Here is a 14,879-nt window from a genome sequence, read left to right as displayed (position 1 = left end):
TCAAAAGAAATTGCATTTCGTGTCCATTAAACGGAACCGCGCGCGCACGTTTCACCCTTTTAAATATATTAAACAAAGCTGTACTTTAACTACTTTAATGGCGCACTTTATTCTCCCTAATTATATTACGTCCTTTTGAGCACAATGATCAAAAGTGGCCGCAAGAGTCATGAATCACTCAATATTAAATTTTACGACGCCTATAAAAAATTATACCAAACTGCGAGTACTTTTTTACAAGTTTTACTTGGTTTATGTGTAAATTTTTCTCTATCGCGATTTTTGCTTTGTGATGCTTAAATTAAAAAAAAGATTTATGCAAATAAAATTTTAAAATGAAGTTAATTTAATTAGATCCTAAAAATATCTTGTTTAGGATAACATATTAATAAATTAACGTAAATAATAAGTTTATTTTAATGAAGCGATTAATAATTGTAAAATAATATTTACAATTTACTTTATATTGAAGCAGATTATTTTCTAAATATGATTAAACTAATAGTTAAGTACATGATAATAATATGAGGTGTGTATGTAAATAATCTTTACAGTATTGGTAGGAAAACTGCTGCAAATAAATAAGATATATTATAAAAATTTAATTTGTTCTAATTAATAAATTCAAATTTATATACATATACGGGCGTTATATATTGCTTGGCAACATTATATTTACACAATGTCATCAATGCATATTCATGTAAAATAAATTATTTTCCATTGTATAAAAAAGTTAAAGGTCAATTATTATTTTATACATAATTATCTATATGTATATTTAAGTCGAATAAAAATGTCAGTAAAAAGAGAGATCTTTGCGCAGAGTATTTCAGGAGTATGTATCTAAAAATTTTCGCTCATTTGGAATTGCAAATTCGTCGAATTATATCGCACATTTGTCGACAATTGGCCAACGTCCCGTCGAGAAAAGAGAATTACTTTATGACCCAATTAATCACCCGAGTTAATTTTACCTGAGGGTGCCAAGGATTTTTCATTAAATAAAAACGCACTCAAGACTTTTTCGGATAGTTATGATTCTCAGGGGTCAATATGCACAGTACAAGCACATATGAGTGCAAATTTAGAGATAGGATTCGAACGAAACGCTTGTTCTTTCTTTGCGAATATGTCAAATCTGTCTTGGTTTTAAAATAGCGATTTCAGAACATATTAAAAGAAAAATAATTTCTGCAAAAATATTATGAATTTCTCATTAATTTATAATTAATTTTTATTGCTTGATATAAATGAGAATCACGCTAGGTTGAATGCCAATCAGTGTCGTGACATATGTTTATTCGATAACAAAACAAACGAACAATATGTGATTCCGCCATTGCCAAGAGATATTCAATAGTCGACTCTATAATCTATAATACGCTATTAATGTCGAGGAAGGTCTTGGACTTGTACGTCTCCTCATTTTTCTCAAGTATCATCGAGGCATCTCAATGTGGAATGTGAAAACACCAATCCAATGCGCGATAAAGAATAGTTGTCAGGACCATCGATCCTGTTAACACGACACTGCCGAAAATCTCTCTTCTTCAAAGAAGAAAAGGTTTCCACTCGTGATTCATAAACTGGATCTTTTATTCGATAAATGTAATAATATTAATGTTTATATGTCGCGTTCGTTCGTCAGACAGAAATTTAATATCTTCCTTCTCAAAGAGTTTGCAAAAATATATTTTTATTGAAATATTCGCGTAAGCTCCTCGATGGAGCATTTTTTCATCGAGAATAAGACGTTACGAGAGAGCGCGAGAATTGTATCTTTGCATCAAATCGAGATGATCATTAATCATTATTTTCCGCGATTACATAGTTTGTGCGTGTCACGTTTGACATTATCTAAAAAAGGCTATTGTACGAATTTATATAGCATTTTTATTCGAAATTTATACAGAAATCGAGGATCACTGTCAACCGAAAATTGTTAACCGAATACGTGATGCAGATGAATGAGTTGGATGTAAAAACTTTCAGCAGAGATCAATCACAGAATCAGGTTAGTTGTGCTACTCGAATTTTATTGGAACACATTGGCAAATTTTTGTTCAAGTCAAATTGCTTTACCAATCCTTTGACAATCGTCAATTAAATGTATCAAAATTCGGGAGTGAAATGAAATTGCAATGACGTATCTGTATTAGATTACCGTTAATGATGCTCGTCGAGAAGAAAATGACAGAACGCTAGTAGTGAAGCCGGAAATAATTAATGAACTCGATCCCAATAAATCTCGGGTACCTGACTCACTGAGTAAGTCAATTAATTTGCTTTCGCGCTGTGTATTCGTCACACTTAATTTCAGATCGTCTTCAGCGCTCAAGTGACCTTTAAATGTACGCTTTCTCTAGCTTGTTTACGCTAATTAATATTTGTTCACAAGATCGAAAAAACAAGTAAATAATTTATATTATTTGTACAATTGTATAACATTCAAATGATTAATTATTTCTTGTTAATTTCGATGCTATACAGATAAATGAAAATAATTATAGATTGTGTCGAAAAATTTTGAACCAGATATCCTTTTTTTGCGTAGCTATCGATCAATCTTAATGTGTGTTTTCAATTTCGTTTCCTGGCATAATCCATCATAAAATTATTGCTGACACATTCGAATCTATCCATCCATTTCTTTATTTTTATCGACTCCGAATATCGACTACGTTCATCTCGAAATGGAAATGAAACTTTAATAGTATCTTTAATGTGCTCTTCACGTACGCGAAACTTATACATATGTATAGAATTTTATATATATATATATATATATATATATATATATATATATGTATATATTCTTTACATATGTTTATATTTTTATATCTTTCTGCTGCTATTTGTAAGGATGCGAAACATAATAAACAAAATTAAGAAAAAATACCGCAAAGGAGATAGAGAGAGAGAGAGGCAAAAAATAGCAGAAAATGTTAGCTAGAAAAATGAGATTGCATCTAGAATTTCCGCATTTCGTACTCTATATGAAACCTTTAAAGGAATTATCTCGTGATTTATTTCATTGCGCCATCTGCGGCTCTATAAAAAATAACGCGTTCGTCCGATCGTACAAGCTACGTGATTTTCCTCATTTAGAGTTTATAATCACGCTAACGAATGAGATTATATTTTCGTTTAATTTTTTCTCTCAAGAAATTTGCCGTCGAATCTGTTACGTTTATCGTGTGTATATTCGCTCGCACGAAATACATTTCAATTACCCCAAGACTCACCCCATATTTATTGCTGCAAGTGCGATTGGCGGACTAGTTATCGATTGACGCCAAATCGCAATACATATGGGAAGAGAGTGGTTTATTTGCAAAGGCAATTGCCACAAAGTGTAATTGCCCATATTGCATGTTTGACTTTGAGTATTCAATGTAAGAAATTATCGAAGTATTGATAGTACATTGTCAGTTATGTAATAATGACAGCTAATGAAGATATGCAATATGTTGTATAATTAAGAATTTTTTTATAGAATCCACACATCAATGTTATATCGATATGACAAGTGTGTGGTCATATACATATATATAATAAATATGCGAAATATTTTCAACTCTAAAACGTCTATTATTGAAAATTATGAATAAAATATAATTATAAAATATAATATAAAAATAATATAAAAATAATATAAATATTAATATTAATATAAAATTAAATTATTAAGTGACAACAGAGTCTGCTAGCACACGACAGATTGCATCATCGATTGAGCAATCAAGGGGCTCATCGAAATTACCTCGTACGATATCAAGGACCGAAGCTGTCAGGCAGGACGTCAAGAGATTGAAGAGCATTACGTTGGATAGAATGGGAAAGATATTTAAGACGCGTACGCCTGCCGTGGGAAGATCTTTGGGCTTGGATACCGTAATTGGATTATCAGGGCGTCATGTTTCACAAAATGTAAGGGGCTTCTGGGGGCGCCCGAGCTTCGGTAATATCTTATGATATATGAAGCAAGTTTGAATCCTGAGAGTGTCTCAGAGCATAGTGAGAACAAATTGTACCGCATTCAACCTTGAACGGATCTTATTTAACTCTTGAAATCATACATTTTTATATTTATACTAATGTAATATATTTTTTATATTTTTATATTTTTTTTCTATCAGTTCGTTCCTATACATATTTTATCAACTTTATATATAAATAAATTTAATCGTTAAAATATAATTTTCTCTCTTTTATTTTTAATTTGTTTCCATCGTTTCATCAAACAATTTATACCTCGCGTCAAGAAAAATTAATGAAGTTTAAATTAAATAATATATATGTTCTGCTCTGTTCGCGATGACTCTAAAAATATAACTTTGTAGATCAAATATACATTGAATTAACAAGATAAAGTGCAATGTTGGGATGCGTTATAAATATGTTGCATCACAAAAAGACTAATGAAATAACCCAATATTTATATCTCCAAATTTGATTACTTTATCAGTGCACAATAAATGCTCAATTATGATCAGTTAAGCGCAAGTCGATATAACAATTAAACATAAACATTGCGATTGTAAAATAGCGTTATTTAATAGAAATTATTTGTTTTGAGCAAAAATTATATTTTAATATATATTATTAGCTAATTTTTCGCAAAATAAACTTAAATAAATAAGCGGAAAAAGATTTCGCGATTTATAACATCTTCGGCTCTTCCATTCTCAGAATGTGACAAACGTCGATAATTACGACGGGAGAGCATCGATAAAAGAAAAAACAAACTCTTTGGGAAGGATGCTTAAGCTCGTCGACAAAGACGGCTCGCCCAGAAAACTTTTTGCCCGTCCCCGAACAGGATCGCTGAGTCGTATATTACGTAGGCATCCTCATAATGAGGAAAATGGAGTTACCGATAAACCCGCGGAGGATACCGGGCGTGGAATATTCTCCAGAATGCTCAACCAACTGAGAGGAAAGTAAAGATTCAAAGAAACTTGTCGAGCGATCCTTTATTAGCATGCGGCTATCTTTTTGCAGATACATCGCTTAAATCGGCGATTTTTCCAGAGTGCGGACGATAAATAATTTTCTTCGAAGCGTTGAAATCTCTTTTTTTTATCTTACTTTGCCGGAAATATTTATAATATCGTTACACACATACATCGTCTTTTGATATTATAAATAATTTTATGTAAAACATATACGTGTAATGATGAATCTATGTGACATTTTGAAATCGGAGAATTGAATAACTTTATCTAATAAAACTCTTCCCTTAAATAATTTTTCTGGTTTTTTTTATTTATCTTTTTATCTATATTCGCACAATGTATCGATCATTAGTATGATGGAGGATACAGAAAATAAAATGACAAAGATTATTGATAGAGCCACGTTTATTATGCAAGCGTGTCCCTTTTCTCTCGTATATTTGTATAATGCGATATTGCGGAACAACCCATGTCTTCCGTTCGTGCTTTGCACATTGTACAAATTCTTCAGATATACATATATTTAATATGTATTACATGATATTACGTGACAGAAATAATTGAACGGGTTTGCGAATCTTATCGTTACGAAGGGACATGAGATTCTTAATTTTTCGCCATCTTATATGCATCGGACTGTCCTCTCTCCTCTGGCAACCGATACAAAAAAAATATATATATTTACAAAGGAGGTTAAAAACCTCTCTACACACGGGAGTAAAGATCGATTCTTTGTGAAAAAATCTTGGCGAAAATCTTCGCGGCAATTTTACTCTTATTTTTTTTTCAAACAAGAGCAAAAGCACGTGTTCGATATTCGTTTTCTCACAGAGAATTGCTCCCGAGGATATGAGGGTCGGTGAATAAGATCTTACAACATAAAGCTATGTATGTACAATATTGCCCTGCAGGATACGCACACGCTTCGACACGCAAAATACATTTAAAAACCTCGTTCCCGCAATTTTTGGACTTCAATGTCAACGATTGATTCAACGGCAACAATTGGCACGTACTGATACGCGGGCGGTAGCGATAAAAAATAATAAACGATTTCGCTATTTTAATTCGTTTTTGGAAGACCTACCGCATCTCTGCCTGGGGGGAAAAGGAGGGTCTTTCGTTCCTCGTCCTTGATCGACGATCATGATTTATCACAGAATAAAGTAATGGAAAATAGTCCAAGCGCTAAGCTATATATATTCGTAAATTTGACCATCATTTTCCACGCACGTCTTTTTTCAACGCGATTTCGTCCCTAAATTAAAACCTAACGCAGAATCTTAACCACACATGAATTTCAACTATGAAAGAACAATGATTGCACAAAATTGCTAAATTCTTTGAAAGTTCTTACACGCGCACAGATAATCTAAATGCGAGATTATTTCTCGTTTATACAATTAGCAATCTGTCTTCATTTTTGAAAAACGAAATACATAAATGCATCCTTAAACTATGCAACTATATAATGTTCACGTACATTACACGGCGGTGAATTTTAGTTCTGTTAATTAAACGAAAGACAGTGTCTTCAACATTATTAATATTATATATTAAATAATGATCTTAAAATCTACTTAAAATTAAAAAGGAAATTTTTCACAATATTAGTTAGATAATTATATATAGTTTAAGTGAAAAAAAATTATCGATAACAATAACAAAATAAAAAATATTTGAGCTCAGCTATTAATACGAGAAATCAATTATAAATATAGTGTCATTTCATTTAACCAGACATCTCGCTATATTAACGTAGAAGAAATATACATTGAATTGTTCACGACATTTTACATATTCGATAACGTGTTTTGTTACGATTAGATAAAATACACACAACCTCATAGTCCAAAATAGGTTTCGGCCTTAAAATAAACGTGAAATAAAAACGAAGAGCTGCAACGTGTAGATTAGTAAAAATAAATTTATATTCGATAAAACGAATACTTTAAACATCTCTCATATTGCCGAAGCATAAAAATACGATAGAAAAATTTGTTACCTAGAAAATTCCTGTCTGAGTATTAAAAAGGATCATCGATCGTCGAATTATTTCAACAATATTATTTAAGCTAAAGTTTCAAAGCACTATTATACGCGACAAGAATTGTTTAGTTAGAGAGAAGATTAAAATTATTTAAAAAATTCACTCTTTCTCTCTTTCTCTGGCTTTCTCTAATACATTCTTCCGTGAATATAAATTGACATTGATAGTATGCTGTAGCAACATGTCAACAGTACTAGAATTACTGTCGATGTACGTTCATACTCTTGTGTATGTATAATATAATTATATAAGATTTTACCTTATAGGAAATTTCGATAAAAATTAAATAGAATTTTTATTAATCCGCCTTGAATAATTTAAGGATATGGTAAAAGCTCTTCATTTATTTATATGTACACACAAACAAAATTTATCTGAGATTTGTAGCTTCGTCTCATGTTGTAATCGTCCCAATCTATTTAATTTTATTAATTATATATCAGATTATTCGTTCCTTAACGGATTAATATAAATTCTAGAGAAAGTGTTTACTGTAAAATTTAATTTTCAATAACCTCTGCAATCGTTTTTATAAATTTACGGTTCATGATGTGACCGATATAAAAATGCTCATCCAAAAATACGACATCGATAAATATGAATTTTTTTCTAATTCTTTGAAAAATGTAACGAAGAAAATTCAACAACCCTGATCACGAAAAGAAGTTTACCTACGACATGTAATCACGTTTTGGTCGAGAGTACAAAATTAAGTACATTTAATTATTTATGTATATAGCCGCAAAAACGACGTTTAATTATATCGGAAATGATGATGCGACTCTTCGATTTGTCCTGCGAACGGTCACCATTAAAAAATAATTGGTCGTTAACTTTAAAATTAAGATCTATCTTTCTGAGAATTTTATTCCTCAAACGATTAACTATATGTTTACTGTAGTTGTTTTTTCTCGGATATTCTATTATACCCAACAGCGATTGCGATTCGCAATGATGGAAGGGGACAGATGCATCGCTTCAATCGATATTATTATCGATCAATTTCATACACGCGCGCACATATTACATCACACACACACACACACACACACACACACACACACGTACCGTGATTCCTTCCAGAAATGATATGACTTCTACGAAAATGCGAGTTTTTTGTTCCCACTGATATTGTTTCGCCCATCTCAGAAAGAAGGATCGATCAAAAGCTCCGCACAATCACACCCGCTCGTCCTTGAGATTTCTTTTTTCTTTCTAGATTTAATTTGATTTAACATTAACGTTATTACTTATTAAATCATCGTCTAGTATAGCTCTTGGACGGACACTCCGAACAAATAGCTCAACCAGCGTGATGTCGTCGAACGCCTCGTTATTTGCGCCTCGCTTTTGTCAACGAAATCGCTTTTAATCGCGATTTCACCTCCAGATAGGACTATATTTAATTCCGTAGAAGATAAACACGACAACGTAAAATAAGCCATTTCCATCTATCTGTAGAATATTGAACAAAGTGTTACTGTTGGTGGTAATCTCAGAAAAATGTTTGCGCGTGCATCGAGATAGAAGAACCAAGACGCTAGTTTTACACGGATCGAATACTAAAATGCTCTCTGTCTCGTCTTATATATGTACATGTGCATTTGCAATCTAACGAAGGAACGTTCGCTAGAACTCATTGCCCCCTATCCTGACACAACCAGTGGAATAATGCATCCTTGCACTCGTTTTACGGTCTACAACAACGTCTATCAACATCGCGCGTCTTATCTCGGCTTCTTGCTACTTAATATATATATATATGTATATATCTGTAGATATGTATACATGAGTTTTTAGGTATATGTGTATTATTAATAAAGACGTAATCTCCGGTCGTTGCGCGAAACATCGCGCACGCAATTTGATTCGTAATCCCACTTCTTGGCAGCATTCATTTTGACACTCTGTTTCCCATTTGTTATTGTCCTACTGGCATCCCTTCTTTTTTTTTTGCGACATAATTATCTTAATCGTGAAACTATTCTACGCGTATCACGGAATTGAACACGCTTCCCTTCGATATGTAGACGGTAGAAGAATAAAAACAAGTGTATGCACTCACACACTTGTTGCTCAAAACGCTATTCGGTATTCTTCCGAGAAATTTATCGTTTCGTATACGACAACTAATTAATCCGATCGAATAATTATTCTCACGCTATTTACCTTTGTTTTTTCAATCGAATTTAAATTCATTTCTCTATGGGTTTTTCCTTTCTGAATATCAACTTGAAGAATCCTGAAGATTCAAGCGTCTTTCGAAAACGAGATCTTCTGTTCTTGTCGGCATTAATTATTATTTCTAACCAGTAATCGAACCATCACATCCCTGACTCGGCTATCCCTTCGTCATCTGCAAAACAATAAATTAAATTAGAAAGAGTTTATAATAATTGCGATCAATGCTGCTCGTTTTACACATAGCAAACATGCTCGATGCAAGCTACGTAATAATTTTTGTAATTGCAAATAAATTGACATCGTTGTCGAAGCTGTATGTTTATGAAACAAATTGAAAATAAAAATATATTTTGTTCTTATTTTAGACATATCTAAATCCTCGAAAAAGCATTCGAAATATTTTATTGTTAACACAATAATTAATCTTAATCTTAATGAGAATATAAAAATAACAGAACGTGTAAAGGCATAATCTGCGTATAAATAATATAATATAAATTTCAATTTGTGACTAAAAATTTTGCGATTAAACACTTGATATGTGTGTATTAATAAGAGGATATTAGAAAAAAAATTCGTTCTAAATCAATCCTTTTGGTAGTCGATCAGTAATCTTGGTTGCTGCAATTATATCGCTAAAGCTTGTATGCAAAAAATTATAATTAGGTGTAAAATACAGGCAAGCATTCTCTGTTTTTTCACTGTTAATGAAGCATTATATTAATGTTTAACAATATTTTTTATTCGTCTATTTCTCTCTCTTTCTCATTCGTGCTTTCACAGGCAATGCAACACCATTGAAATATACAAATTTTGCATATAACTTTTGTAACATATATAGATTCATGCAGGGAAGAAGAAAAGCAACGATCGAAATTACCATCAACGCAGGAGTCGCTGTTCGAAGGTCACCTCTCCTTCTCATCCTCGGCAGGACTCTTAGTGTTTTCGACCGAGCTTCGATTTTTGCCTGAATATCAACAAAGGTCGCAAAAGATTGCAGAAAGAGGGGGGGGGGGGTTGTGAGAGTTATTAGGCGAAGGAAGTGAAATTGTTTTACAAAAAGGAAAACAACTATATATAGTTTTCTCAAGATACGTGTGCTTATAACCACCATCACCGCCCACACCATATTATCTCCTTCTATTATAAAAATAACCAATTATTTTATTCTTCTTTTTTATAAAATGTTTTATCTTTTTATTATCTATTTTTTAATTTTAGCATTCTCTGTGAAATATTTAATCTGTTTCCATGTGCAAGAAAGGACTTTTTGTATAAGAGAGAAAACGGGTAACAAATTACAAATATTCCATTTAAATTTTTTTCAATACATGCACTACTCTCTTCAGCTCAACTCTTCAGCTTCAGAAACTCTCTTCGATATTTCAGTTACCTATCATGATGCATTCTCTAAGTCGCACTTGGTCATTGATCACCTAATTTGTTCTCGCAATCTGCCTCTCAATCGTAATTCAGAATATTTCGATAGAAATTTCGGAATGTACCTTCGAATCCCTGATTGTCATGAATCTCTCGTGGCGGTCCAGTAGTATCCTGCCCCTCGAGAACAGCTAGAAGACACTGATGAATGCAGATGTACTGCTGCTCCGTCTGGACCATCCAAACTCGCTCCTTCCTCATCGCCCAGACGATTCCGAAAATGTCAACGTACTTGGATACGAGAATCTGTTGCAATATTCTGTCGAGGGTGATAAAGGTGCCACTACGGCCTACGCCGGCACTGCAATGAACGACTATGGGCCTCTGATCGGGCCTGACACGTTCCCTGAAAGCTCGCACGAACCTCGCCAAAGTCTGAGGTGGACTTGGAACGCCGAAATCCGGCCAGGTGGTAAAGTGAAAGTGCTGTATCACTCTCTTTACATCACCCTGCGACAAGATGTTTCGAAATTTTATTCAAAAATGACCGGCAAACACTAAACAACGTTTCAATATACATTCGTAATAAACGTAACAGAATACAGTTACTCACTCTGCATAACATAAACTCCGTGATGCTCCAATCCGGATAATGAGTCTCGTTTAATATCGTCACACAAATGTCTCCATAATATACCGGCAAAGTGTCCACCGGCCAGTAATGATCGCATTTTTCTCTGCCCTTCTCGATGCATCTCGTCAGCATAACAATAGCTCTACTATTGCTCTCCCACACCATTCGCCAGAAATCATCGCGAGTCGAGTGCAACGGTCCTTGAGTCACAATAAACTCTCTTGGCGAATTATGACCCTGTTATGTCGAACAAAAAAATTTTCAGAAAAAATTAATATTTATAATAATAGGACAACACAAGCGCGCGCGCCATTCTTCGATTTTATGTTAAAAAGAACGATATTTTCAAAAAAAAATAATATAAACTTTGTTTAAACTCGATTAATATTTTTTGACAGAAATCAGTTAATAACTGTCAAAAATATTAATCAAGTTCAAAATATTATAACATATATATTCTTTAAAATATATATTATTTTAATTTTTATAACATATTATTAATACTTTGAAATTTAATTACCAAATTAACGCTTTAGAAATCAGCTGAATAAAGCGTTAATTTGCTAATTACATATGAAAATAATATGTTATACAAATTGAAATTAATATGTTTCACATAATATGTTATAGTACTTTAATTATTTATTAGTATTAATATTTTTGACAGTTATCAGCTGATTCCTGTCAAAAAATATTATATATAATCGAGAATAAGATATTATAACATATTATTTACATATTTATAACACTAGATCAGTATAATTCCTTAAACTCGATTAATATTTTTGACAGTTATCAGCTAAGATTCTGTCAAAAAATATTAATCGCAGATAAGGTATTGTAACATATTATTTACAATATATTGCTACTTTAATTTTTACAACCTATTATTATTTTATTTAATTAGCAAATTAACGCTTTATTAATATTTTTGTCAAAAAATATTAATCAAGTTTAAACAAACTTTATATAAAAATATCATTCTTTTTTATATAAAATCGAATAATAATGGCGCTTGTGTTTTTCTAGTTATATTAAAAAATAATTAGCAAATTTTAACGCTCTAATCAGCTGATTTCTGTCAAAAAATATTAATAAAACAAAAATTAGCTAATTAAATTTTAAAATAACAATATGTTAAAAATATGCAAATAGTTATATGTTGTACATGATATGTTATAATACCATATCTTCGATTATAATAATTATTGACAGAAATCATCAAAGTAAATGTTTTAGGATTTATAGTTTTCTTAATTTTTGAATTTCAATTTTGAAAGTTTTTCGCTAAAATTAATCAAACTATAAGTCGTAGAGCAACTGGCCTGGGCCCGTTTTAAAGGTCTTTTCAAGGCCTACAAAATGAACCCAAAGATTACCCAAAGATTAATTGATATTTTTCACACAATATCGAATTTAAATCATTTTGAATTATTTTAAATATTTTTACGTACTGGAACATAATTAGCGTTGATGTAGTCGGAACCCTCTTCATCATCGACAGGCTGAAGCTTGAATCTACTGTGATCGTACGGAAGAATATTCGTAAAGCGATTTTTTGGCCTATTACAGGGCAAATCAGCCGCTGTGCAGGGTTGGTCTCTTCCGACGTGCTTCAGTTCTTCAAACTCTTCTGAGAACCGGAAGTCGGAATCCGCCGACATTGTACGATAATGCTCGGCAAAATCTTCGACTTTAATAGGCCGGCTGCAATAGATACAGCGGTAACTATTAAATTGTTTTACGAGTAATATTACAAATTTTTTTAATTAAAGGGAAAATTAAGCTATAAAATTGTCTCTCAGCACAAATTATTTGTCTTTAAAATTAATATAATTAAAGAAAGATAAAAGAAAAATTTCTCGGTATGCAAGAATTAAAATAGAATATAATATTATAATTTCTTGGCACCTAGTCTCAATGACGCTGTCCGGCAATGACAGGTTGTCGGTTGCTCTAGTTTCTGTCGTCTTGCGACCCTGGCTTCTTCTCCTTCGCATAAACAGTCCAATGCCTAATAGAAACAGCAGCAACGCTATGGCGACCGTAACACCGACTATGATGGCCGTGTTGTCCTTATCTGTTCGACACGCACAGCGAATTTTGAGTATCACAATGAGTCAAACGATCGCCAAGGATAGTGCGAGTTAGATAGATTTCGCGCTAAAAAGAGAATTGTCGCATTTATCTCGCGAGGCGTGCATTAAAATACTTTTATTCCTGAGATCTTACCTGCCAGCAGCAATCCTTGGGCAGACATGTACACGAAATAACGAGGCATGAATTTAGCGAGGCTTTCACTACATGCGCAGTGTGCCTCTAAAGCTTTACAAACCATCTATCGTATTCGATGTTGCGCTACCATTATTATTATTTTTTTTTTAACATCTTTTATCATATAGGTACATATCTTTGTATAGTACTTTCAGTTTTCATTGCTCGACTAATGAGAGAGACATCGGATACGTTAATGGTATGTACGCGATTTTTTTTCTTACTTCTTTTAAGACTTTTCACGCGATCGCTCTCACCTGTTTGGATGGGGAAGCTGTAGCTGGTGTCTGTAAATTTGTCTGGTGCTGTAAACGCGCGCACCTTCACCCGATAAGTGGATCCTGATTTCAATGGTCCGTTGCAATATCCAACTTTGTTGTCGCAATTTTCAGAGCCGATTGTAAAGTCCTCCACAGATCCATTTTTGAAAGGATAATACGGCTCCATCACCTATAAATCGTAATATTATATGAATATATAGTTATTTTTGATAATATCAAACACGCGCACCGTGTATTTTCTGACCTAATAGCGTTTATAATAATGCAAATAATAAAATAGTAAATAACATAAATTCAAGTTCTTTAAATGCTAATTCAATTAATCGTATAACTAAATTAATTGTTTTCTCAATTTATAGTATATCTTGTTTCTATATCATTGAATGTTTATAATAATATATTGTACATTTAATCTATATATGTATTTAAAATACATAAGACCATTTTTTTACAACTATTATATAATAATAATTATAAAAAACTATTATAATAGATATAAAATGTATTTATATATAAAATAATTATAAAAACCTGCATAAACATTTGCTTGGTATTTGAAATTAAGTTGTTCAAAATATCCATCTCGTCAAATTGATTAAACTTGTTTATAACTATAAAATGCGATGATTTTCCGTATCGCACATTTTTCGCAATAAACTCTGCTTTTAATTTACTGCGCAGTTTCTTTCTATTGAAATGTTAATAATAACACTCATGATACTAGAGTATTCGGTCAGATGAAATTAGAGTCAATTAATACAACGTCCATTAAACACACAATTAATCCGTTAATAAAAATAAAATGTCTCGTAAAATTTTCAAGTTTGCGATTATATATTTGCCTGTTTCACGATTTTATACATTAATTTCGATTAAATCTAACAATATGAAATCTAATAATAATAGAAATCGTTAAAAATTAAAATACGTTTTATGACTTGTAAATTTCAAATGCACAATTTTTTTGAAAACTTTATTAAAAATTAGTCGTATGCACACACTGCTCTTCTCTGTACGATCGCACAAGCATGTAAATAATTAAACACAATTGTATCATTTTATTTTCTAAAATGTCACGAGGAAAACCACATCTTCACATTCGCAGTTTCAGA

General features: G+C 32.1%; 2 protein-coding genes across 7 annotated transcripts in view; one reads left to right on the top strand and one right to left on the bottom strand.

Annotated features, from left to right (window-relative positions):
- Positions 1–2,216: 2,216 nt before the first annotated feature.
- Positions 2,217–4,983, top strand: LOC145942061 (uncharacterized). The gene is made up of 3 exons (XM_083048552.1): positions 2,217–2,271; positions 3,695–3,897; positions 4,696–4,983. Coding segments are annotated over exons 1-3 (459 nt in total). The 5' UTR covers positions 2,217–2,270; the 3' UTR covers positions 4,951–4,983.
- Positions 4,984–5,348: 365 nt separating this feature from the next.
- Ptp10d (Protein tyrosine phosphatase 10D) overlaps positions 5,349–14,879 on the bottom strand; it is a 35,294-nt gene continuing 25,763 nt past the window's right edge. For 3 of the 6 annotated variants that reach the window (XM_083048542.1, XM_083048548.1, XM_083048544.1), the window contains 8 exons: positions 13,744–13,936; positions 13,445–13,459; positions 13,124–13,292; positions 12,667–12,919; positions 11,192–11,449; positions 10,704–11,088; positions 10,076–10,165; positions 5,349–9,367 (listed from right to left, as the gene is read on the bottom strand). In XM_083048542.1, coding sequence (XP_082904668.1) covers positions 10,104–10,165; positions 10,704–11,088; positions 11,192–11,449; positions 12,667–12,919; positions 13,124–13,292; positions 13,445–13,459; positions 13,744–13,936 — 1,335 coding nt within the window. In that variant the 3' untranslated portion in view covers positions 5,349–9,367; positions 10,076–10,103. The remainder of the gene's footprint in view (positions 9,368–10,075; positions 10,166–10,703; positions 11,089–11,191; positions 11,450–12,666; positions 12,920–13,123; positions 13,293–13,444; positions 13,460–13,743; positions 13,937–14,879) is intronic. The other 3 variants (XM_083048546.1, XM_083048545.1, XM_083048547.1) reach the window with 3 other exon arrangements.

This window comes from Prenolepis imparis, unplaced genomic scaffold, assembly GCF_030444845.1.
Source record: "Prenolepis imparis isolate NDT839.2.m4 unplaced genomic scaffold, iyPreImpa1.0 SCAF_10, whole genome shotgun sequence".
In the NCBI taxonomy this organism is placed as follows: Eukaryota; Metazoa; Arthropoda; class Insecta; order Hymenoptera; family Formicidae; genus Prenolepis; species Prenolepis imparis.
The sequence above is the reverse complement of the archived record's forward strand: the minus strand, read 5'-3'. Positions and strand labels throughout refer to the sequence as shown.

Excerpts from the sequence above, each read along its gene's own strand:
- LOC145942061 (XM_083048552.1), top strand. Across the intron at positions 3,898-4,695 it reads GATCTTTGGGCTTGGATACC|AATGTGACAAACGTCGATAA; the intron begins GTAATTGGATTA and ends TTCCATTCTCAG.